This window comes from Ovis aries, chromosome 4 (assembly GCF_016772045.2).
Source record: "Ovis aries strain OAR_USU_Benz2616 breed Rambouillet chromosome 4, ARS-UI_Ramb_v3.0, whole genome shotgun sequence".
NCBI classification, from domain to species: domain Eukaryota; kingdom Metazoa; phylum Chordata; class Mammalia; order Artiodactyla; family Bovidae; genus Ovis; species Ovis aries.
This window is the reverse complement of record NC_056057.1, coordinates 31,198,911-31,225,078: the sequence shown is the minus strand read 5'-3', so window position 1 is coordinate 31,225,078 and position 26,168 is coordinate 31,198,911. Positions and strand designations below refer to the sequence as shown.

General features: G+C 36.5%; 1 protein-coding gene across 1 annotated transcript in view; it reads right to left on the bottom strand.

Moving 5' to 3' along the window:
• SP4 (Sp4 transcription factor) overlaps positions 1–26,168 on the bottom strand; it is a 78,890-nt gene that overhangs the window by 12,041 nt on the left and 40,681 nt on the right. Inside the window, exons 4-5 of the mRNA XM_015095217.4 lie at positions 23,033–23,261; positions 14,149–14,348 (exon numbers count right to left, since the gene is read on the bottom strand). Coding sequence (XP_014950703.2) covers positions 14,149–14,348; positions 23,033–23,261 — 429 coding nt within the window. The remainder of the gene's footprint in view (positions 1–14,148; positions 14,349–23,032; positions 23,262–26,168) is intronic.

Here is a 26,168-nt window from a genome sequence, read left to right as displayed (position 1 = left end):
TCACCAACTACTGTTAATTTTATTACACAGACATCTCTTAAACTGGTCCCAAGTACACCTTACAAATTCTGTTTTATTAGAATCTTACCAAAAGTTCCTACTGTCTTTACTAATTGGTCTCAAAATTATTCCCTAGAAATCTGTCTTCCATACAAATATCAAATGGTTGAAAATGAAAAAGTGACCATCTGATTATTGAAAATTTCCAATGGTTCCTCATTTCCTATAACTGCAGAAAAAAAATCAAATATATGTAACATCCTATTGATCTCCGCCTACCTTTTTAAATTTATTGTCACAAACATCATGGTTCCCAAACACTGAACTGCTTGTATATCCTGACATCATATCTTCTTGTATAAGTGGCTTCTAGTTCAAGATAAAAACTCTGACTCTGCTGCACTGACCAATCATGTAATTCCTGGCAACTTCTCGCTCCAATTCTCAGTTTCTTCATTTTTAACTGGGAATAGCAGAAATACCTATTTTATGTTACTGTTCCAAGGATGAAATGAGAAGGTGTATTTTAAAAAGCATTCAGAAACCCAGCACACTGAAGGAGATCAGTTATGTTAACTACTGCTGACTGTCACTGCTTGTCTGAACTTATTGCTTCCATGGCTCTTTCTAACTCATCACTATGTAACTCAACTTGGCTCAAGGAACTAAGTTTCAAGGCTTGATAAAGAAGTCAATCAACCTCTTAAGACTTACGTTTAGTCCTTATTTATAAAATGGTGGAACTACACAAAACTCTTTTCACGAGTCGCTCTGGCTCTAGACACATTGCATGAGGCATATGTGTGAAGCTGAGCAAGAAATTCATTGGAACTGTTAAAATAAAAATTAACTAGAAAATCTCCCTCAATTTTTAGACTGCAATTTCTCAAAGGTAAGTATTGTCTCACGCTTTTGAAAATGTTTCAATTTGCATACAGTTCTACATAGTTCTATGAGTTTTGATAAACACATTAAGTCACGTAGCTATCACCAAAATTCCAATATAGAAGAACTGCTTTCACTTAATAAAATTTCTTCTTGATGGTTTTTCACAGTCAAACTCTCCTCCATCACACATTAGGAAACACTGATCTGTTCTCCATTTGTACAGTTTTGATTTTTTTATTCCATCATGTAAATGGAATCATTCAATTGGTAGCCTTTTGAAGCTGGATGCTTTCACTTAGCATATGCATGTAAATTTCATCCATGTGGTTTTGTGTAGTAATAATTCATTCCTCTACTCTGTGGAGCAGTACTCCAACATATGGGTATACCACAACATTTCATCCATCTACCAGCTGAAGAATATTAGGGTTGTATACAGTTTGGGTGATTACACATAAATCTGTCATGTATATTCAAAGCTAGGATGAATACTTGGCAGTGGATATGGTTAGGTATCTGTTTAACTTTTATAAGAAAATTCCAAAATGTTTTTCAAAAGTGCTGTGTCATTCTGCATTCCCACCAGCAATGAAGTTCCAGCTCTGTAATTCTGTCAGTAATTCTAATTGTCAGGAGTTTTATGTTCTTACTTTTTGTTTTAGCCATTCTAATAAGTCACAGGTATCTTGTGGCAGTATTAATTTGCATTCCCCCAAATAAAAGATGACGCTGAGCATCTTTTCATGTGCTTATCTGTCACATGTATATTCTCTTTAGTGAAGTGTCTAGATCCTCTGACAATTCTTAACAAGTCTTCATCTAATAATTCTAACATGTGGATCATCTTGACAGGGTGGATACATAGTACGCTGAGTAATTCTGGATTGCCTCCTGGACATTTTTTATACTATTTCATGGTGACTCTGGGTTCTATCACAAATCCTCTAGAGAACAGTTCTATTTTAGCAAAACAATCCCTTCAGGTTCATACTAAAAGCGACAGCTTGCCTTCTTTGATCAGTAATTTCAATATTAATTTATTTTTAAAGACTTCATTATGCTCTTTGAGTATGCCTAGCACATGTCAGAGATTAGGCGGTGGTTTATTTCAGTCTTTGAGGCCTCTGCTATGGTTCTTGGGGATTGTTCTGTGCATGTGCAGTACAGAGTTGAGTCCAGAACTTACTTTATTCTGTACAGAAAATAGGGGATCACCTTTTATAGATCTCTACAAACTTATCCTCATACTCTCCAATCCCCAAGTGTCCTTTCTTTCTGGTTTCTCTGGGCAGAAAGCCAGTATTCGGGGGGGGGGGGGGGTTCCTTCACTGTCCTGCACATGCATCATGGTTGGCATTACCTTCAGAGTGAAATGACAAAGAAAGAAAAAAAAAAAGTAATTCCCCTCATATTCACTGAGGGCCCAATATTTCCTGATTCCTCTAACCAAACATAAAGGTATTTTCTCAATATTTTAGCAGCTTATGCAGACACTACTACAGTGCAACCCACAAACAGGCTGGCCTTGGGAGTCAAGCGCCCCTATTCTCAGTTCTCTTGCCAGATATACATGGTTCCTCCTAAAGTATTTGCTGTTTGTACCTGCTAATCAGGGCCCACAGGGTCAAAGTTGGTAGAACAAAAGGAAAAAAAGTCCTGTGAAACTCACTTCTATTATGCATTGTTATGTAAGTTTAACTGGATCACATTTCTGCAAATAAGAATAGAGATTATCAAGGAAGAGGATATGTTCTAGAAAAGAGCCAATTTGTCTCTTGCAGAACTCTGTAGAAGTATGGAACTAAAATAATGAGAGGGAGATACGGAGTATAAAACAGTAAACTGAAGCCTATACATGGAATATTAGCCCTACTGTTACAAAACTGGGGCAAAATATTTGAGAATTTCTATCTAAAGAAATATGGTCCCATACTGTAGTACTACATGTTGATAATTAGGTCCCTTTCAATATAACACACTGTGCCCCTACTCAATTTCCTAAAAAGAAGGCCACCAGTTAACAATGATTTCACATTCTTTCACTTAAACATATTTGTCAGTCACCTTCATCATCGTCATGATCATCATCATCACCATCTGTTTAAACAAAAGCCTGGGATCACTGGACAATGCACGTAAGCATACCTCGGAAAAAGCGAAATACAGACAAAAAAATATGACCCTGGAGGAAACATGAGACTTCCAGTAAGCTCCTGTATTCATACAATAAGAACAAGATGCAACAAAAATCACTCTTGGAAATTAAAAAACACTTCAACAAAAATACCTGAAGCTAAAGTTACGGAATTTCATTGAAAATATAAGAAAAGGTAAAAAGACAAGTAAAAGAAAAGGTGCAAAAAAAAAATCAATATAGGGAGTCCAACATACATCTAGAAGGAGTCCAAAATGAGCAAAACATAAAAAAGGGTGAATGAGTGGATGTAGGGTGGTGGGGGAGGACCCAGAGTTGAAAATTCCATCCAGAATTGTATCATAAATGAAAACCTACGCTTACATACATTTTATGAAATTTGGTTCAGTTCAGTCACTCAGTCGTGTCTGACTCTTTGCAACCACATGAATTGTAGCACGCCAGGCCTCCCTGTCCATCACCAACTCCCGGAGTTCACTCAGACTCATGTCCATCAAGTCCGTGATGCCATCCAGCCATCTCATCCTCTGTCGTCCCCTTCTCCTCCTGCCCCCAATCCCTCCCAGCATCAGAGTCTTTTCCAATGAGTCAACTCTTCGCATGAGGTGGCCAAAGTACTGGAGCTGCAGCTGTAGCATCATTCCTTCCAAAGAAATCCCAGGGCTGATCTCCTTCAGAATGGACTGGTTGGATCTCCTTGCAGTCCAAGGGACTCTCAAGAGTCTTCTCCAACACCACACTTCAGAAGCATCAATTCTTCGGCGCTCAGCCTTCTTCACAGTCCAACTCTCACATCCATACATGACCACAGGAAAAACCATAGCCTTGACTAGACGGACCTTAGTCAGAAAAGTAATGTCTCTGCTTTTGAATATACTGTCTAGGTTGGTCATAACTTTTCCTCCAAGGAGTAAGTGTCTTTTAATTTCATGGCTGCAGTCACCATCTGCAGTGATTTTGGAGCCCCCCAAAATAAAGTCTGACACTGTTTCCACTGTTTCCCTGTCTACTTCCCATGAAATTAACAGAATACTAAAGATTATAAGAAAGCTTAGGATGAGGGCATATCAAAAGGATGGAGGAGCCAATCTGAAACAACTTTCAATGGCCAAAAATAGAACAAAGTGAGGAAGATAATGAACACAGAAATAGCTGGTTTTATAAAGCTTTGCTTTACTGTGCTTTGCAAATAACTGTTCTTTAAAAATTGAATGTTAGTGGTAACCTGTATCCAGCAAGTCTATCAGCACCATTTTTCCAACAGCATCTGCTCACTTCATATCTTTGAGTAACATTTTGGTAACTGCAATATTTCACATTTTTGCATTACTTTATATTTGTTAGGCTGATATGTGATCACTGATCTTTGATGTCACAACTCACTGAAGGCTCAGATGACACTTGACTTATTCTTTTTCAGTAATAAAGCATTTTAAAATTAAGGTATGTACATTGTTTTTTAGAATGCTGCTGTTGTCAGTCACTAAGCTGTGTCTGACTCCTTTTGCAACTACAGGGACTATAGCCCACCACGCTTCTCTGTTCATAATTTCCCAGGCAAGAATACTGAAGTGCATTGCCATTTCCTTCTCCAAGATGTAACACTTCTGTATGCTTAAATAGACTACAGTATTATATAAACATAACTTTCACATGCACTGCGAGACCAAAAAATTAGTGTGACTGGCTTTACTGAGATATTCACTCTTCACTGAGGTCTTCACTCTTCACTGAGGTCGTCTGGAACCAAACTGGGACTATCTCTGAGATGTGCTTGTAACGATGAAATTGGATGATAACTCAAAAACCAAATATTCATGAACAAATATCATCAGTTCAATTCAGTTGCCCACTTGTGTCTGACTCTTTGGGTCGCCATGGACTGGCGCATGCCAGGCCTCCCTGTCCATCACCAACTCCTGGAATTTACTCAAACTCATGTCCATTGAGTTGGTGATGCTCATCCTCTGTTGTCCCCTTCTCTTCCAGCCTTCAATCTTTCTCAGCATCAGGGTCTTTTCAAATGAGTCAGTTCTGCACATCAGGTGGCCAAGTGTGGGATTTCAGTTTCAACATCAGTCCTTCCAATGAATATTCAGGACTGATTTCCTTTAGGATGGACTGGTTGGATCACCTTGCAGTCCAAGGGACTCTCAAGAGTCTTCACCAACACCATAGTTCAAAAGCATCATCTCTGGCGCTCAGCTTTCCTTATAGTCTAACATCCATACACGACTACTGGAAAAAACCATAGTCTTGATGAGACAGACCTTACTTGGCAAAGTAACATCACATTTTAATATGCTGTCTAGGTTGGTCATAACTTTTCTTTCAAGGAGTATGCGTCTTTTAATTTCATGGCTGCAGTCACTATCAAGAGCAATTTTGGAGCCCAAGAAAATAAGGTATCTCATTGTTTCTCCATCTATTTGCCATGAAGTTATGGGACCGGATGCCATGATCTTAAGTTTTCTGAAAGTGGAGCTTTAAGCCAATTTTTTCACTCTCCTCTTTCATCAGTTTAGTTCAGTCGATCAGTCGTGTCCGACTCTTTGCAACCCCATGAACCGTAGCACGCCAGGCTTCCCTGTCCATCACCAACTCCCGGAGTCTACCCAAATCCATGTCCACTGAGTCGGTGATGCCATCCAAACATCTCATTCTCTGTCATCCCCTTCTCCTCCTGCCCTCAATCTTTCCCAGCATCAGGGTCTTTTCAAATGAGTCAGCTCTCTGCATCAGGTGGCCAAAGGACTGGAGTTTCAGCTTCAACATCAGTCCTTCCAATGAACACACAGGACTGATTTCCTTCAGGATGGACTGGTTGGATCTCCTTGCAGTCCAAGGAGTTCTCAAGAGTCTTCTCCAACACCACAGTTCAAAAGTATCAGTTCTTTGACGCTCAGCTTTCTTTATAGTCCAACTCTCACACCCATACATGACTACTGGAAAAACCAAAGCTTCGATTAGACAGACCTTTGTTGGCAAAGTAATGTCTCTGCTTTTGAATATGCTGTCTAGTTTGGTCATAACTTTCCTTCCAAGGAGTAAGCGTCTTTTAATTTCATGGCTGCAATCAACATCTGCAGTGATTTTGGAGCCCCCCAAAATAAAGTTTGCCACTGTTTCCACTGTTTCTCCATCTATTTGCCATGAAGTGATGGGACCGAATGTCATGATCTCCGTTTTCTGAATGTTGAGCTTTAAGCCAAGTTTTTCACTCTCAACTTTCACTTTCATCAAGAGGCTCTTTAGTTCTTCACTTTCTGCCATAAGGGTCGTGTCATCTGCATATCTGAGCTTATTGGTATTTCTCCCGGCAATCTTGATTCCAGCTTGTGCTTCATCCAGCCCAATGTTTCTCATGATGTAGTCTGCATGTAAGTTAAATAAGCAGAGTGACAATATACAGCCTTGATGTACTCCTTTTCCTATTTGGAACCAGTCTGTTCAATGTCCAATTCTAACTGCTGCTTCCTGACCTCCATATAGGTTTCTCAAGAGGCAGGTCAGGTGGCCTGGTAGTTCCATCTCTTTGAGAATCTTCCACAGTTTGTGGTGACCCACACAGTTAAAGGCTTTGGGATAGTCAATACAGCAGAAATAGATGTCTTTCTGGAACGCTCTTGCTTTTTTGATGATACAGCGGATGTTGGCCATTTGATCTCTGGTTCCTCTGCCTTTTCTAAAACCAGCTTGAACATCTGGAAGTTCATGGTTCATGTACTGTTGAAGCCTGGATGGAGAATTTTGAGCATTACTTTACTAGCATGTGAGATGAGTGCAATTGTGCGGTAGTTACAGCATTCTTTGGCATTGCCTTTCTTTGGGATTGGAATGAAAACTGACCTTTTCCAGTCCTGTGGCCACTGCTGAGTTTTCCAAATTTGCTGGCATATTGAGTGAAGCACTTTCACAGCATCACCTTTAAGGATTTGAAATAGCTTACCTGGAATTCCATCACCTCCACTTGCTTTGTTCACAGTGGTGGTTCCTGAGGCCCATTAGACTTCACATTCCAGGATCTCTGGCTTTAGGTGAGTGATCACACCATCGTGATTATCTGGGTTGTGAAGATCTTTTTTGTACAGTTCTTCTGTTTATCCTTCCCACCTCTTCTTAATATCCTCTGCTTCTGTTAGGTCCATACCATTTCTGTCCTTTACTGAGCCCATCTGTGCATGAAATGTTCCCTTGGTATCTCTAATTTTCTTGAAGAGATCTCTAGTCTTTGCCATTCTATTGTTTTCCTCTATTTCTTTTTTTTTTCCTCTTTTTTTTTTTAGTTTTTATTTTTATTTATTTTTTTTTAGTTTTTTTATTTTTTAAATTTTAAAATCTTTAATTCTTACATGTGTTCCCAAACATTTGCACTGATTACTGAGGATGGCTTTCTTATCTCTCCTTGCTATTCTTTGGAACTCTGCATTCAAATGGATATATCTTTCCTTTTCTCCTTTGCTTTTTGCTTCTCTTCTTTTCACATATTTTGAAAGGCCTCCCTAGCCAGCCATTTTGCTTGTTTGCATTTCTTTTTCTTGGGGATGGTCTTGCTCCCTGTCTCCTGTACAATGTCACAAACTTCCACCCATACCATAGAGGTGAAAATAAATGATGGAATAAACAAATCATTGGGGAAAAACGTATAAATCTTCATTACACAAGAGGCACAACTAAAAATTATACCAACAGTGAGGGGAATAGTAAATAGTCTTTAGCACATCACAGTAACATCACACAGAACATTACATTGTATCTTCAGGCAAGATACAATGAGGAATGCTAAAAGTGAAAATAGTATTTTTTTTAAAGAAAAAACAGGACATTTGTGTAGACTCAAAGAATAGCCTCCAACATATTTACTAACTACTATGGTTAAGTCCACAAATTCTTTGATGCACTTCCCTCTAGGCTATGGAGCTTAATAAATTTTCCCCTTGAACACTGAATGGACTTAGTCACTTGCTTCCAATAAATAAAACACGGAAAGGAAAAAAGAAAAACTTTACAGTGGATATACCTAGCAAGTACTATCTTAACTAACTCATTAATATTAACATCACCAATAATAAGACATACTGACATCATGTACTCCCTGATATGATGCAATTAAACACAGACAATTCATAACTTCAGTCTAATCATGAGAAAATATCAGGCAAACACAAAATGAGGGATATTCTACAAGATACCTCATCTTACTTTAAAGTGTCAAGGTAAGAAAAAGATCAGGGGAAAAAAAATGAAATTTCACAGACTTCAGGAGTAAAGGTCTATGACAAATAAATGTAATGTGGTACTCTGGACTGAATCCTGCAAGAGAAAAAGTATATTTGTGGGGAAGCCTGTAGTTTCATTGATAGACCTGTACCAATGTTAATTTCTTAACACTGTATTATCGTAGGCATTAGCAATAACGGAAGCTAGATGATGCTGAAGCTGAAACTCCAATACTCTGGCCACCTCATGCGAAGAGTTGACTCACTGAAAAGACCCTGATGCTGGGAGGGATTGAGGACAGGAGGAAAGGGGGACGACAGAGGATGAGACGGCTGGATGGCATCACCAACTCGATGGACATGATTTTGAGTGAACTCCAGGAGGTGGTGATGGACAGGGAGGCCTGGCATGCTGTGACTCATGGGGTCACAAAAGTCGGTCATGACTGAGCAACTGAACTGAGATGAAGGGTATTTGTGAACTCTCTCTACTATTTTTGCAACTCCTCTGTAAATATAGAATTACTTCAAAATAAAAAGTTAAAATAAGCTCTTAAAAGCTAGTGGGGAAAAATTAGGTCACCTACCAAAAAATAAGAGTAACAGTAACTTATCATTAGTAAAACAGTTGCAAGAAGACAATAGAGCAGTGCCATTAATGCTTCAAGAAAATAGTTTTCAGCCTAGAATTCTGTGTTAGCCAAACTATCAGTTAAGTTGAAAAGCAAAAGTAAAGGCATTTTCAAACACATTTACTTCCCTATGCCTTTTTGTAGGAAGCATTTCAGAATGTTTTCCAGAAACAAAGGGAATAAACTGAGAAAACTGAGGATGTAAGATCTTGAGAACTGGATCCAAACCAACAGAGCAGGGATGAAAGGTTTCAGGATTATAGCTGTGCAGCAGTCCTAGAGAGCAATCAGTCAGTGTTTGATCAGAAAGCTGGAGACCTCCAGGAATAAGGAGAAACTGGATGGAGTTGATACTTCTCTTGAAAAGTTAAAATAACAAGAGGAGGTGATAAAGTTAACCAATGCAAGGGGGAAGAAGGCAATGTGAATCTTCGGGTGAAAAAAAAATATACAGGAAACAACATGCAACCCACATAATCATAGTCTATTACATAACCACAATTATTTATTAATTTTCAGTGTTAAGAACTAAGTTATATAAAACAGGCTGCTGCTAAGTCACTTCAGTCGTGTCCGACCCTGTGCGACCCCATAGACAGCAGCCCACCAGGCTCCCCCGTCCCTGGGATTCTCCAGGCAAGAATGCTGGAGTGGGTTGCCATTTCCTTCTCCAACGCATGAAAGTGAAAAGTGAAAGTGAAGTCGCTCAGTCATGTCGACCCTCAGTGACTCCATGGACTGCAGCCTTCCAGGATCCTCCATCCATGGGATTTTCCAGGCAAGAGTACTGGATTGGGGTGCCACTGCCTTCTCCGATATAAAACAGGCAGTGGTTATTAAAGAAAATGTAAGCATTTTAACATCAAGAGAAAGACGAGAGAGTAAAAGTCTAGGTGAGAGAAGTTAAAAGGCGGAAGAGATGGAAGCTGAAGGACAGACATGGCGACACGCTGTTACAGAGTGGTGTGCCGTGATACAACATGTGGCCTACACGCAATCAAAGAAAAGATTCAGAGTCGTTGCTGGTGTGAGGTGAGGTAAATTATTTTGGGAGGAGTGTTGAGTTCTGACAGTTTGTAACTTGGTGTCCCTTTTTTAAGACAGAAGTATATTGATGTACAATATTATATAAGTTATATAGGAGCATAATATAGTGATTCACTATTGTTAAGGTTATACTTCATTTATAGTTATTACAAAATATTGGTGATACTTCTTGTGTTGTACAGTATATTCCTGTAAGTTATTTTATACCTAATAGTTTGTACCTCTTAATCTCCCACCCCTAAACTGTATCTACCCCCTTCCCTTTCCCTATTCTTAACCACTAGTTTGTTCTCTATACCTGAGTCCGTTTCTTTTTTAAAAAAATATTCACTAGTTTGTTGTATATTTTATATTCCACTTATAAGTGATATCATACAGTATTGATCTTTATTTCATGTCACGTATTGATGGACAGTTAGGCTGCTTTCATTTCTAGGTAAGTGTAAATCATGCTGATATGAACACTGGGGTGCATGTATCTTTTCAATTCTTTTTCCCAGAACATATACCCAGGAGTGGAAGTGCTGAATCACATGGCAATTCTATTTCTAGTTTTTTGAAACCTCCATACTATTTTCCAGAGTGGCTGTACCAATTTACACTGCCACCAAGAGTATACAAAAGGGTTCCCTTTTCTCCACATCCTCACCAACATGTTTTCACTTGTGTTCTTTTAATGATAGCCACTGTCACAGTGAGGTGGTTTTGATTTGCATTTCCCTGATGATCAGCAACGTTGAGCAGTTTTTTATGTGCCTACTGGCCATCTGTGAGGTAAATTCTTAACTCTCACTGCACAAAGTCAGTAGTGTTTAATATTGATATCAATAGATAACAGTATAAGCATATTTTATAGATACGTTGAGCCATCACAGGACTAATAAAAAAGAATGCAGAAACAGTTAAAACACATGATTTACTCCAGGGAGCAGAACAGCGTGGGGAGGAGAGACTTGGATTAACAGCTGAAGCTCTTCCACATGATTTCATTTTTTTTCAAGGTTTTTTTTTGTGTTGACATAGCCAAATAACAATGTTCTGATAGTTTCAGGTGAACAGCAAAGGGACTCAGCCATACATACACACGTATCCATTCTCCCCCAACGAGCTGATTTTTAAAATACCATATGTATGAATCATTTGGAAAATTTTTAAATTTATTTTACAGAAAGCAAAAAGAAAAAAAATCTTCACCACCTTATTTCATTTACAGTAAGGTGATGACTGAGTTTCTACTTAGTGCACTGGTTGGGTATTAAACACTGTTCTTGCCATGAAAAACCAAGGCTTTTAGCTTAACACATTAAATACTTAATCAATACTAATTTATTTCAAAAGATTGTTTCATATTATTTTCAACAACTTTAATAAACAGAGGGAAAACTACTGATATTATGTCCTTAAAAATAATAAGTATCTGATGCTAAGTCAAACATTTTTCAAAATAACATGTTTAAATAAAAAGTTTCATGAATGATGTATTCAAGATGTTTGAAATACTGAAAATAAACTTTAAGTACATTAAATTCTGAATTATTCAAGTTATTAGAAGATGATAATGATGGGGACCATTTAAAAAAAGAAATTATGCCTCCAAAGAAGTAGGAAAAAAAAAAGAAATAAATTATGCCTCCAAATCATTAAATCTTTTGAAGTAAATGTTTAAATAAATTCTTCAATAAATTAATCTTATGTAATCTGTATGAGTATGGATATACAATAGAAAGGAACTTGAGAAAATCACTGTTTCTCAAAAATGATGAAATCACAACGTGAGAGGTTCCAAATTTTCTCAGCTTCCCTAATCTGTCTCATTGCTAAGCCAAAGTGGAAATACTGCATCCAGTAACTCTGGCAGAGTATTTTTCTATACAGATATCAATATTGCTATGGGTTTAATTTTTAATCACAATACATTTGTCAATATGAAAGGTGAGGTGGTATTACAAACCCCAGTGCAATATACTACAGAAAGCTTTTAAAACTTTAATTAAAAGTCTTATTTTTAATATAATGCCAACTCAGTGATTGAGCCATTACACTAAGATTCATCTGTGTTACTAACTTGTGTGCATATCAAACTAAGTAATTTTTATTTATCACTTCAAAGAGATCTAACAATCATTATTTCTTCTCTGAGATTATATTCTAATGGTATGGGGAGGGAGGTGGGAGGGAGGTTCAGAATTGGGAACACGTGTACACCCATGGCGGATTCATGTTGATGTATGGCAAAACTAATACAGTATTGTAAAGTAAAAGAAAAAAAAAAGAAAAAAAAATATAAAATAGAGCCAACTTCCGGCTTACAATGCTTTTGTTAGAATCAAATGAGATGATTTTTTTGAAACACCTGATATTCAGTAGCTGATCAATAAATGTCAGTTCCAGTTCCCCTTTCATCCTTTATGTACCTTGATTCAAGTTAACTGTTAACGTCTAACCGAAAAAAAACGACCGAAATCACTGCTTTTATAAATAATTAAATAGAGTCCCCAAAATATAAACTATACATGTTCTAAATACAGCATATCACTGTTACATGCCCCCCAAAAGGGAAAACTGCCCAACATGATATCACGACTTAATACAAGCTTCTATTAAAACAGTACAGTATCGCTATAGGAAGAGACAAATAGATAAAACAGAGAAACCAGAAATTGAGCCATTCTTAAATGGAACATCAATATATGAGAGACATTCCATTACAAATCAATGAAGAACGAACTATTCAAAAAATGGCTTTCCACATGGAATAAAAATAGAATTATATTTCCTTTTTAGGAAATCATCAAAAACACTCTGGGCTACTAAAAGATCAAACTTATGGAAAGAAAACCTTAAAGCCAGCAAGAAAAACATGTTTTTAAAAACTTTATGATCTTGGGATATAAGAAAATCTCATAAAGTAAAAGGGATATATTTACATATTGTTATATTTGACTAAATAAAAATGTAAAACTTCCATATGACAAAAGATGGCACCAAGATAATCACTAGCAGTATGTGAAAACCTTTTGCAAAATATAAATCAGTAAGAAAAAGGAAAACAATAAAAAAGAGCAGAAACCAAAAGATAAACGACCAATAAACATATGAAAAGATGCTTCATCTCACTATAAGCAGGAAGAATGCTAATTTAAAAACTCAGAAACCATTTTAGACTAACAAAAAGTTTCAAAGCCTGAAGCTACTGAGTACTGGTGAACACACAGCACAGTGGAAATTCCTGATCAATCCCTAGAGTAACAGAGATGGTGACAGCCACTTTGGAGGCGCCAGTGTTCATCTAGCAAAATCAAACATACACATTCTCTAAGATCCAGTAATTCTACTTCTTGTACATGTTCACTGTATGTTCAAAGCAGTAAAGTCTGTGACAGCAAAAAACAAACTGGAAGTCATCTAAAGAGTGTGGGGACTGGATTACACAGTGTAGTGAAGTTGTGATACAATGCCACACAGCAGTTCAAAGAAGCAGACATGTATTCAGACACACGCATGTATGTGTGTTTGATATGAACATGGACAGATTACAAAACGTAAGTGAAATTATGATACAGTAATATATCATTTACATGAAGTTTTACAGAACACACAGAACAGTATTTCATATATATATATATATATATATATATATACATACATATATACCATGAACAAAATACGTAAGAGTAAATTCATGGCAGCTGTTGTCTTTGGGAGGTAGAAGGACAAAGATGATGTTAATTTTATATGACTTGTTTTGTTAAAAAATAACATGTTAATAGCTGTCAGTTTTGGAAAAGAGTTTAGGTAGGTATTTGTCATGGTTCTTGATACTTCACTCAATTATCTGGATTATAAAAAAACTAATTAAGATCACCAATAAGATGGTAATTCAACTCTTTTAATTTAAACTGACAAAAAGTAATATATGTCAGTTCAACACACTAAGAAGAAAAGGAATAAATGGAATAAAATTCCAAATGGAATAAATGGAATAAATTCCAAGTCCTTTAAATTATGCTGATAAACCTTACAAAAAATAGAAAAAAATATATCTCAGAAATAAGGTAAAAAGTTTTGATCTTAAAAATCTTTCATTTAATCGCTTAAGTGAATAATCTCTAATTTTTTTATTTTCAATTTCATAGCTCACTATCACTAAAAGTTTCATCTAAGCATTGAGAAAAGAAGTAACAAGACTTAAAATAAACCAACTAACCTGTATGAGTTCTTCTATGTCTCTGAAGCTCATCACTCCTTGTAAATCTTTTGCCACAAAACATCCAGTTGCATATAAAAGGTCTTTCTCCAGTATGCCAGCGAAGATGTGCTCGTAGGTGAGATGTTTTGCCATAAACTTTTCCACATCCTTCAATATGACAGATATGCTGTTTCTTTTTTCCTGGTTCATTACTGCCTCTATCAAAAAAAAAAACCAAACATTAATTACACTTCCAAATGTCATGCTTATAATTAAGGAAAAATAAAAGGGAATTAAGGTAATTAAATGATGCTTTCTAAATGGGTTTTTAAAATCATGATGTCACAACTACTGTTAAAAATCAGAAAAATTTCAATTAATGAAAACAGCGCTGTGGAATAAACTCAAAAGTGCAATGAAAACACGTTAATTTTAGAAAATTCTATGTTCTGCCACAGAATTCCTGTTCATTTCCTAGCAGCTTCCTCCCCTGGTAAAAAATCTTTAAGCTTTTCAAGACATGTGAACATTCTTCTCTAAAACAGCAAAATATGGTAATCCTCATTTAAAAGTATAGGTTCAGAGTTTCACTTCCAACAAAAACAGCGTGAAGACCTCTATGGACCTATTCCCCAGTGAAACTAGTGAAAATGATAACAAACAAAGCAAATACTATTTACAATGTCTGGAAAATGGCCCTATTTGAGTATACAACAAATAAAGAAACATTGATTCACGAAAACCAAATAGAATTTGGTACAAAGAGTGAGAGTCTGTTGTATTTGAACCAGTACTCACGCTGTCTCTCCTTCCTCCTTCCACCTCCCTGGATACAGAAACACTACAGACTGGTGCAATCAACAACACTGTTCCCTCTGCTCCCACCTTCCAGTTGGTGGGTTATCACCTCAACACGGGCAGGTCATCAGTATTTCTCTATCTACCTGCTGCTGAGGCTAAGTTTCAGGTGAGTGTGGCTGACAGATGAGGAACAACCTTCTTCCACCCAATTTCAATTCCTGAGACACAGGCTGGACCTAAACACTGAAGTTCAGATTACACTAGACCCAGCTCATATGTAGTTCATAAATCAGAGGTTCCAAGCCTGGCAAGATATAAAATCTAAGGCTACTACTGATCTCCTTGTTCCCAAGTGCTCATCTCCTGGGGCATGGAATGCATAGGGAGAAATGTGCCATTGTCCCACTATCGCAGTTCATCCACCATGACACAGATTTTGGCCAGAAGGAAAGCATACCATAAAACATCAGGATCCAAATCTCTTCCTAAAAAACTGATTTCATTTGCAACTAAGTGTGGAAAGGTCTAAAGATGCTCTTAAAAACAGAATAGACAGGGAGGAAACTAATAGATATGTTGGTGAAGTAAGCTAAACTGCAGACTGTTATGCTGCCAGAAACAACTGAGGGATAGAGGTAGCTGGTAGGAGCCCTACAGGGTCAAAATAAATTTCAGATAGAGACCTAATGTTTGCCCTTTTAAACTATGACTGATCAGTGTGTGTAGCAATATATGCTTCAGGGCATTATTAAAAACAACAATCAGTAGAGCTGAACAGCTGTGTGTGGTCAGAGAAGGAGACACCCCAAAAGACCCATACCCAAACCGCTGTCATTCCAGGGTAACTAAGGAACAAGAAGATTCATATTTGGGGGGCAGGTTTCACAAGAATAATTCAGCTAGTCACTAAAGAAACAATCAAACAACAGTAACAAGCCAGGGGCAGGAGGAGGACAGAGGGCAATACTAAAAGTTGCTACAATATATTATTTTAACACTAAGTTTCCAACAAAAATTATGAGACTCCAAAAGTCACAAAGAAGGAAAACATGACCTGTACGTGAGCAAAAAAACAGGCAAGAAAAGTGCCTGTGAGAGACACCAAATTTAATAAGACTTCAAAGTAGCCATTATGAATATGTTCAAAGAAGTAAAGGATATTACGATTAAAGCAGAAAAGCAAGGTATAATGACAATTTCACATCAAACAGAGAATATCAATAAAGAGCTAGAAATTATTTTTTAAAGAACCAAGGAGAAATTCTTGAGATAAAAGGTAAAACTGAAATGAAAAATTCACAAGAGGGACTCAAAAGAAGGAAGAAATAGTGAAACTGAAGGCAGTTCACAGGAATTATGTCATCAATTCGAAAAGCAGACAAGAGACAGAACAAAGAAAAAACAATGTCAGAGAAATGAGGGACACCAACATATCAATGAGAATACCAGGAGGAGAGAAGAGGAAAAAGGGGAACAGGTGATGAAGCAGAAAAAATATTCAAAGAAATAACTGCTGAAAACTTATGAAAAACATTAATCTATACTTTTAGGAAGCTCAACAAATTGCAGGTAGGATGAAGGTAGAGATCTACAAATATTGTACAGTAAAAGCATTGAAACCTGAAGACAAGGGCAAAATCTTGAACAGCAAGAAAGATTAAATGCTGGCTTCTTGGCAGAAACAATGGAAGTCAGAAGGCAGTGAGAAAACAGTCAAAGTACAAAAAACAAACACACACATAAAACCAGAAAGCCTCAAATGAGAATTCTATATCCAGCAGTTATCTTTCAAAAATGAAGGTGAAATAAAGATATTCCCAGATACACCAAAAACTAAGAGAATTTGTTGCCAACAGACTTACTTTGCAAGAAATATTAAAAGAAATTCCTTAAGCTGAAAGCAAGTGAAACCAGGAAGTAATTCAAATATATATAAAGAAACAAAAGTGCTCTAGCAAAGGAAATTATGTAATTATAAAGGATAGTTTAAGTATGTATTTCTTCTCACTTGATTTAAAAAGCAATTTTATAAAACAGCGTGTATAAAATGTATTGTCAAGCCTATAGAGAAACACAACGTATGCAACATACATATGCAACATAGTTGCCAAGCACAGCACAGAGGAGGTGGGTGGGAGCAAAGCCACATTGAACTATAAGGAAATGACCTCAAATTCAGGGGAATAAATAGAGAACCAGAAATGATAAAGTTAACACAGCAAAAGCAATATATACATGCTCATTTTTCTCCACTTCTTTAAGAGATAAATTTATAGAAAGCAATAATTATAACAATGTATTATGGGGTATGTAACACTTGCAATATCTATGTATAATAAAAATACCACAAAGAGAAGCAGAGATCTACATAGGGGGAAAATTTCTATAACTCACTGGAATTAGGTTACTATCAATCTTAAACTGACTATGATAAATTAGGCTATACATGGTAAAGCCTACAGCAACCATTAACGAAATATGTAAGTACAATGAGAAAAATCGTTAATGAAATTAAAATGCTGTATTACAAATTAAGATGATATATTATTAATTTAATTCAAAAGAAAGCAGTAAAGGAGGGATAAAGGACATGAGACAGAAAACAAAATATAAAATGGCAGGCATAAATTTATTATGTCAATAATAATATAAAATGTGAATGGATTATATATATATTCATCAAAAGGTAGGTTCTGTCAGATTACATTTAAAACAATACAAGAGCCATTATGCAATGTCTCTAGCTGACACACTTTACACTTAAAGATACAAAAATACAAAGAAATTGAAAGTTAAAAGGTGGAAAAGGTCTCATGCAAACAACCACCACAAGAAAGCTGGAGTGACTATACTAATATTAGACAAAATTAGCTTTAAAACAAAAGACGCTATTAGAAATAGAGAAATTTCTTAAGGATAAATGAGTCAATCCATTAGGAAGGTATAATAATTATAAACATACATTCACTTAAACAACAGAAACAAGAGAGGGCCAAAAGAGAAGTAAAAATGGACAGAAAATGAAAGGAGAAACAGATAATCCAATGCTAATAATTCCAAGTTTCAATTAACTTCAATTATTTCCACAAAACAACTAGGAAGAAAATCAGTAAGGAAGTAAAAGACCTGAATAACACTATAAATGAATTAGATCTAACAGACATCCACAGAACACTTCATCCAACAGAAGCACTCTTCTCAAGTGCACATGGAATACTCTTCATGATAGATCATATCCTACGATGTGAAACAAATTTCAATAAATTAAACAAAACAGAAATAACAAAACTTTCTGATCACAATGAACTGAAACAAGAAATCACTTATAGGAGTAAACTGGGAAATTCATAAATACCTGGAAATTAAACAACATACTCCTAAAGAATCAGTAGGTCAAGGAAAAAATCAAAAGACACTGAGATGAAGGAAAACAAAAACACAACATACCAAAACTTGGGCCATACACATAAACTGATGCTCAGAGGAAAACTTAAAGCTGTAAATACCTATATTTAAAAAGATCTTACCTCAAGCATGTCAGAATGGCTATCATCCAAAAGACAATAACAAATAACAAATGTGGAGAAAAGGGAGCCTTCATGCACTGTTGTTGGGAATGTAAATTTGTATAGCTGCGATGGAAAACAGTATGGATACTCCTCAAAAACTTAAAAATAGAATGACCCTAAGCCCTGGAATGCCACTCCTAGGTATTTAACCAAAGAGAATGAAACACTAATTAGAAAAGACACAAACACCTTATGTTAACTGTATCATTATTCACAACAGCCAAGATACAGAAGCCACCACAATGCCCATCAATAGATGAGTGGATCAAATCTATATATATATATATGAATATGTGTATACACACACAAATATAATATTACTCAGTCATCAAAAGGAAAGGAATCTTGCCATTTGTGACAATCCAGATGGACCTCGGTGGTACCACGCTAAATGAAACAAGTCAGAAAAAGACAAATACTGAATGCTTTTACTTATATGAGGAATCAAAAAAAGTAAAAAAATTAACAAACATAACAAAATAGAAACATAGTTATAGATAAAGAGAACAAAGGGGTGGCTGCCAGAGTGGGAGAGGGGAAAATGAGGCAAGGGAGACTGAGAGGCACAAGCTTCCAGTTAAAAAAGTAAATGGGTCAAGGGGATGGAATATTCAATGTGAGGAATATGGTCAATAGCTATGCAATAATTTTGTACAGTGATATATCATAGAATTGTGATTATTGTGAAATGTACAGAAACTGTTCAGTCACTTAGCCTCATCTGGCTCTCTGCAACCCTATGGACTGTGCACACCAGGCTTCCCTGTCCTTCACCATTACCAGGAATTTACTCAAACTCATGTCCACTGAATTAGTGATGTCATCCAACCATCTCCTCCTCTGTCGCCCTCTTCTCTTCCTACCCTCAATTTTTCCCAGCACCAGGGTCTTTTCCAGGGAGTCAGCTCTCCACATCAGGTGGCCGAAGTATTGGTGCACCAGCATCAATCCTTTCAATGAATATTCAGGGTTGATTAACTTTAGGATTGAATGGTCTAATCTCCTTGCAGTCCAAGGCACAACCACAGTTAGAAAACATCAATTCTTCCGCACTCAGACTTCTTTATGGTCCAACTCTCATATCCAAACATGACTACAGGAAAAACCATAGCTTTGACTATACAGACCTTGATTCACTATATTGTAAAACAGGAACTAACATATAGTGTTGTAGGTCAATTATACCTCAAAAGCAAACAAACTCACAGAAAAAAAGAGATCAAATTTGTGGTTACCAGAGGATGGGGAAATGGATCAAAGCAGTCAGAAGGTATAAACTTCCAGTTCTAAGATAACTAAGTACTAGGATGTAATACATGATAAATATAATTAACACTGCTACATGTTATATATGAAAATTGTTGACAGTAAATCCTAAGAATCCTCATTGCAAGGAAATTTTTTTCCTATTTAATTTTACAGCTATATAAGATGATGTTCACTCAACTTATTATGATAACCTTTTCATGACATATTAAGCCATATTATTATGCTGTACACTTTACATTTATACAGTGCTGTATGTCAATTATATCTCAGCAAAACTGGAAGGAGAAAAGATCATAAATAACCTAACTTTTCATCTTAAGACAATGAAAACAGCAAATTAAATCTGAAATAAAGTAAGCAGAAGAAAGAAAATAATAAAGAAAAGAGCAGAAACTAATGAATTAGAGAATACAAAAACAGTAAGCAAAGAAAAAAATGAATGGAACCAAAAGCTAATTCTTTGAAAAGGTCAACTAAACTTACAGCTGTTAGAGGGACTAACAAAGAAAAAGGAGAGAGAGAGAGAAGACTCAAATTACTAGAATCAGAAATGAAAAAGGGAACATCACTACCAACCTCACAGAAATAAAAACGATTATATGGGAATACCAAGAACAACTGTATGCCAATTACTTAAAAACTAGCAGATGAACAAATTCTTAGAAATATACAAAGTACCAAGCTGACTCAAGAACAAGATACAATTCAAAACAAGTAAACAGGATGAATTAGCAGTCAAAAAAGTATTCACAAGAAAAGCCCAGGATCAGTGAGCTTCACAGGTTCACAAACACTTTTAAAAATTAATACCAGTTCTTCACACTCTTTCAAAAAAAATCAAACTGGAGAGAAGACTTCCCAATGAATATTCTTCCCAATGAACATCCTTCCAATAAATATCTGGGGTTGACTTCATGTCAATCCCCAAGTAAATCAACTCTGAATATTCAATGGAAGTACTGATGCTGAAGCTGAAGCTCCAAAACTTTGGCCATCTGATGCAAAGAGCTGACTTTTGAAAAGACCCTGATGCTGGGAAAGACTGAAGGCAAAAGGAGAAGGCGGCAGCAGAGGACGATCTCTGTTGAGATACTATCACTAGTTCAATGGACATGAATTTGAGCAAACTCCAGGAGATAGTGAAGGACAGAGGAGTCTGGCATGCTGCAGTTCACAGGGTTGCAGAGTCAGACATGACTTAGTGACTGAACACCACCACAAACTCTTTCAAAAAATGTTCTGGACAAGAAAACTTCCCAACTCATTCCAAGAAGCCAATAATACCCTTGCCAAAACCAAAGAAATTATAAGAAAACCACAAACTGATATCACTCATGGACATGGATGTAAAAATGCCCAACAAAATAGTGAAAAAACAAATCCAGGAATATATAAACAGAATTACATAGCATGACCAAGTTGTATTTATCCTGTAAATGCAAAAGTACTTTAACATCTGACAATCAGTTAATGTAATATAATATACTGATATAATAAAAAAACAAAACTACATGATCATCTCAACAGATGAAGAAAAGCATCCGACACCATCAAACATGCTTTCATACTGGGTGAGCTGGAAGACTCATACGCCCAAATGTTAAAAGTTACCACAAAGCCAAAGTCATCAACACAGTGTGGTATTGGTATAGAGACAGACATATAGATCACTGAAATAGAACTGAGTCTAGAAATAAATCTATATGTCTGTGATCAACTGATTTTTGACAAGGGTGCCAAAACTATTCAATGAATGAGGAAGGAATAGTTTTTTAACAAATGGTGTTAGATGAACCCTTACTTCACATCATTTACAAAAATTAACCCCCAAATGGACAAAAGACCTAAATGTAACAACAAAAACTATAAACCTCTTATAGGAAAACATCAGATTTGAGACATCAGATATGGCAATGGATTCTTAGATATGACACCAAAAGCAGAAGTATCCAAAAATAAGACTGGACTTCACAATTAAACACTTTTCTGCTTCAAAGGATACTAAAAAAAGAAAGTGAAAAGACAACTCACAGACTGAAAAAAAAATTTATTTCAAATCATATCACTGATAAGGAACCTGTATCAAGAATATATAAAGAACTACTCATACTATAATTCAATAATAAAAACAAATAATTAAAATGAACATGAGATCTTAATAGAGAATTCTCTGAAGACGACACACAAATGCCCAATAGTACACACACAGAAGCATACTCTACACTATTTGTCATCATGGAAATGCAAATCAAAAACAAAAACTTGTGTAAGTATTTGCGTGCGTGCCTGCTTAGTTGCTAAGTTGTGTCTGATTCGTTGTGGCCCCATGGACTGTAGCCAGCCAGGATTCTCTGTCCAGGGGATTTTCCAGGCAAGAACACTGGAGTGGGATGCCATTCCATAAATCCAGGGGATCTTCCTGACCCAAGGATCACACCTGTGTCTCCTGTACTGCAGGCAGACTCTTTACAGCTGCTGAGCCACTGAGGAAGCCCATACATAACACAGATAAGAATATTTATAGTAGCATAACAGCCAACAGATGGAGAAATTCCAGTCCACCAACTGATGAATGGGTAAGCAAAATCCTGTTTTATCTATAAAATGGAATATTCTGTTCAGTAAAAAGAATGAAATACTGACATATGCAATAGCACAGATAAACTTTGAAAACATACAAAGTGGATGAAATCAGTCACAAAAACCACAGATTATGTGCTTCCCTTTACATGAATGTCTAGAATAGGCAAAACTGTAGACAGAAATTAGTTCAGTTGTTGCCTCAAGCTGGGAGGGATGAGGGAGTGATGGCTAAAAAATAGAGAATTTGTTGTCAGGGGAATAAAATTGTTCTAAAATTGTGGTGATGGATGTACAACTCTGTGAATACATTAAAAACCATTGAAATGTATAGCTTAAATGAGTGAATCATATGGTATGTAAGTTTTACAGCAATATAGTTGTTATAAAATTTTACAAAATAAATGAAAAAAGAAAACCATTAAGACAAAGTATAAGACACATGGTAAAGAACCACTGAAATCCCATTCCTAGAATGGTTCTATTCAATTCCTTTCATAACAATATTATATCTCAACTCTTGGGTCAGAAAGCTAGTGATGTTCCAACAGTCAAAGCACTCAGTCAATGGCTTGGTTTTAACTAACATCCTACGTGCCTTCATTACATGTAACTGTTCATTACATCTTAGTTATTATTATACTAGTCTCCACGGAGTTGGGTGGTGGCAACAGAGCATTTACCTTCCTTCTCCTTCCCTACAATTAGGACAGGAACAGGCAACTCTTCGAAGTCTCTTGCCAGGCTGCACTTCTTGATCAGAAGCCTGCTGGCCTTGCTGCAAATGCACTTGTGTGAGTTGGTCAGGACTAACAGCACCTATCGTTGCATTAGCAATTCCTCCAACTGCTACAGTTACAGGAGCTATGGTAGCTTGTTGGACTTTCACTCCATCTTGTCCTTGCTGCTGACCTAAAAATGAGAGGGGGGAAAAGAGTATTACAATGTTTTATATTCCTAAAAAAAGGATTAAAAAGATTTCCATATGGACACTTAAAAACTATGATATTTATTTTAACAGATAATCTGTGTAAAGTACAAAAGCAAAAGTGTTAATGATTTATACTATGTCAATCCCCCTAAAATTTAATATTATAACCTTAGCAGCTCAGGCTGCCTCTATATCTGGTTGATGGGACCATACGTAAGTCATTAAATCCTCTTGGGGCTTAATTTCTCCATCTACAAAATGAAGACTAATAATCCTCGCAACTTACCTACCTCACAGAATTGTTGTGAGGATCTATGTGATGCAAGATCCTTGGATGAAAGATGTTACATAAATAGAAAGTATTATTATTACCATTTTCACAGTCAGCAACATACCTCATTCACTCCATGAAATCACAAGAGTAAAAAGTAACTGAACAAAGGATTTAGTTTTATGGACATTTCTCATTCCTAAATACCTTAAGCAAACAACTCTTTATTGATGAGTCTTTTTATTGATGAGTCTTTTTATTAAGTAGTTATTAACTAAATGCAAAACCATGCATGATTATTAGATTCTATCACTAAAACCACAGATTTTTCTCTGGTGCTCAAACAAATTGAGCTCATTCCCTTCTTAGGGCCTTTGCACACACTCTCCAGTCTGGGCCAAGATGCCTCTGCACCCAGATCTTTGCACAACTGACTCCTTAGTAACAGTCTGATCATAGTTCAAATCTCTCCTCTTTAGAAAATGCCATTCCTGACCACAACATCTAAAATAGCTTCCCCTCAGTCTGTTTCTGTTTCATCATCAAGTTTTGTCTTATTTAAATTATCATGTCTTTTATTATTTTTTCTGTCTTCACCTCACTCCTGGATGTTACAGGTGACGGGAACAGAAATCCTGCCTGTTATGTTCACATAAAATATGTTCACATAACATATGTTATGTATCCTCAGATGTAGGACAGAGCCCAACACACAGCAGCCACTAAACTGTTGTTCAATTCCTGAGTTGTGTCTGACTCTTTGCGACCCCATGGACTGCAGCATGCCAGGCCTCTCTGTCTCTGACCATCTCCTCGAGTTTGCCCAGGTTCCTGCCCATTCCAGCCGTGATGCCATTCCAGCCATCTCATCCTCTGTCGTCCCCTTCTACTGCCCTCAATCTTTCCCAGCATCAGGGACTTTTCCAGTAAGTCAGCTATTTGCATCAGATGAACAAAATACTGGTCAATTTAACATAAGCCACTCAATAACATAAGCTTAACGAAGAACATTTTAAAAGAAGAAAACATTTTAATGCCATTCTGATCATACCACTTCCATGCTCAATAAAACTCTCATTTATTCCCCACTGACCAGTCTGCCATTCAAAGGACTCTACCACAGGGACTTGGCTCCTAACTCACTAATTTCTTCCTAATGGCCAAATCCAAAGTGCACTGTCTCAATGCATATAAGTAAGACTGCACTGCTGCATGTTACACCACTGACCACGTCATCCTTAAAACTTGGCTGTTGGAGCTAGGTCCCTACACCTTCAGAAGCTTGTCCTCTGTTAGCTCTCCCTAGCAGCACTTAAACCTAAGCTGACATCACATTCTTAACAGATTTACCTACACTCCTTTATTCCTCACTGCCCATTCTCTTCTTAAACTACTGAAATTAGGTGTCTGACCCATCGCTCTGCTAAAATGATGATGGAACGAACAATTTCTCTGACGGTAGACCCCAAATACTCTTCCCTTTGTTCTTATTTCACCACTGGAGCACCTGCAGCTGCTAATCCCACCCTCTTCTTGAAATGCTCTCCTCGTGCTTCTCTGATTCTACTCACCACTGGCGTTCCTCTGACTTCTCTAACAATTCCCACATAATTCCAACTTCTCATTCTAACTTGCTCCTCTGGTTACTCACCCACTTTCATAATTTTTACTACTATCTATAAGCTGATGTCTCCTAAAACTGTACATTTATGCTCAAATACCTCTCATGAGTATCATAATCTTGTTGTCTGCCAAGGAACATTTCCACCCAGATTTCTCACAGGCAGTCCTTCTAGGAATGAGACAGGTTATCCCACAAAAATGGTGGTCCAATCTACCATTTTCTCTTGCTTGACTATCACAACAGCTTCCTAACTGCTCTCCTGATCACCACTGTTCTCTATAAGTGCATCTTAACACAGTTTCCAGAACCATTCACTGTAATAGGAGTACTCTGTAATAGTCAAAAAGAATGAAAATCTTTATGTACTAACCCAAATAAACCTCTAAAAATATATAGCTGAATTAAAGGAAGTTACTTGATTTTTACATTCAGTTCAGTTCAGTTGCTCAGTTGTGTCCGACTCTTTATTTCCTACACTGATTTTTACACTCACAAATAAATTGGAAAAAGTCTGAAACGATATATAACAAATTGATTAAGAGTGCTTTCTTCTAAAAGGGCATCTGAGATTGGAGTGTAGTTAGCAGGAGTGTTGGTCTTACTTAAACTAGATGCACTTTTTTTTAAACAAAGAAAATGTTTCCATATATTACTAACATATTAAAAACTAATTTTAAAGGAAAAATCCTGCTAGTAATTAACAGACCCAATCTGGAACTTCATTATTGCCTTCATCTGCATTTATTTGATTCCCAATAGAACTGAACATGTTTTTCAAATACATATTGGCCATTTGAATATCCTTTCTGAATTGTGTGTTCCTATCCTTTGCCGTTTATCTACTATGGCTTTTTTCCTTTTGTGTAGCTTCTTAATAAAGGAGCCTCTTTGTTTTGCTTAAAATATTTTCTATGATGTATAAATTTTAACCACACACATTAAAAACAAAGGACATAAGGCTTGGTCAAGCCTTGTGAAGTCAGCTATAAATGA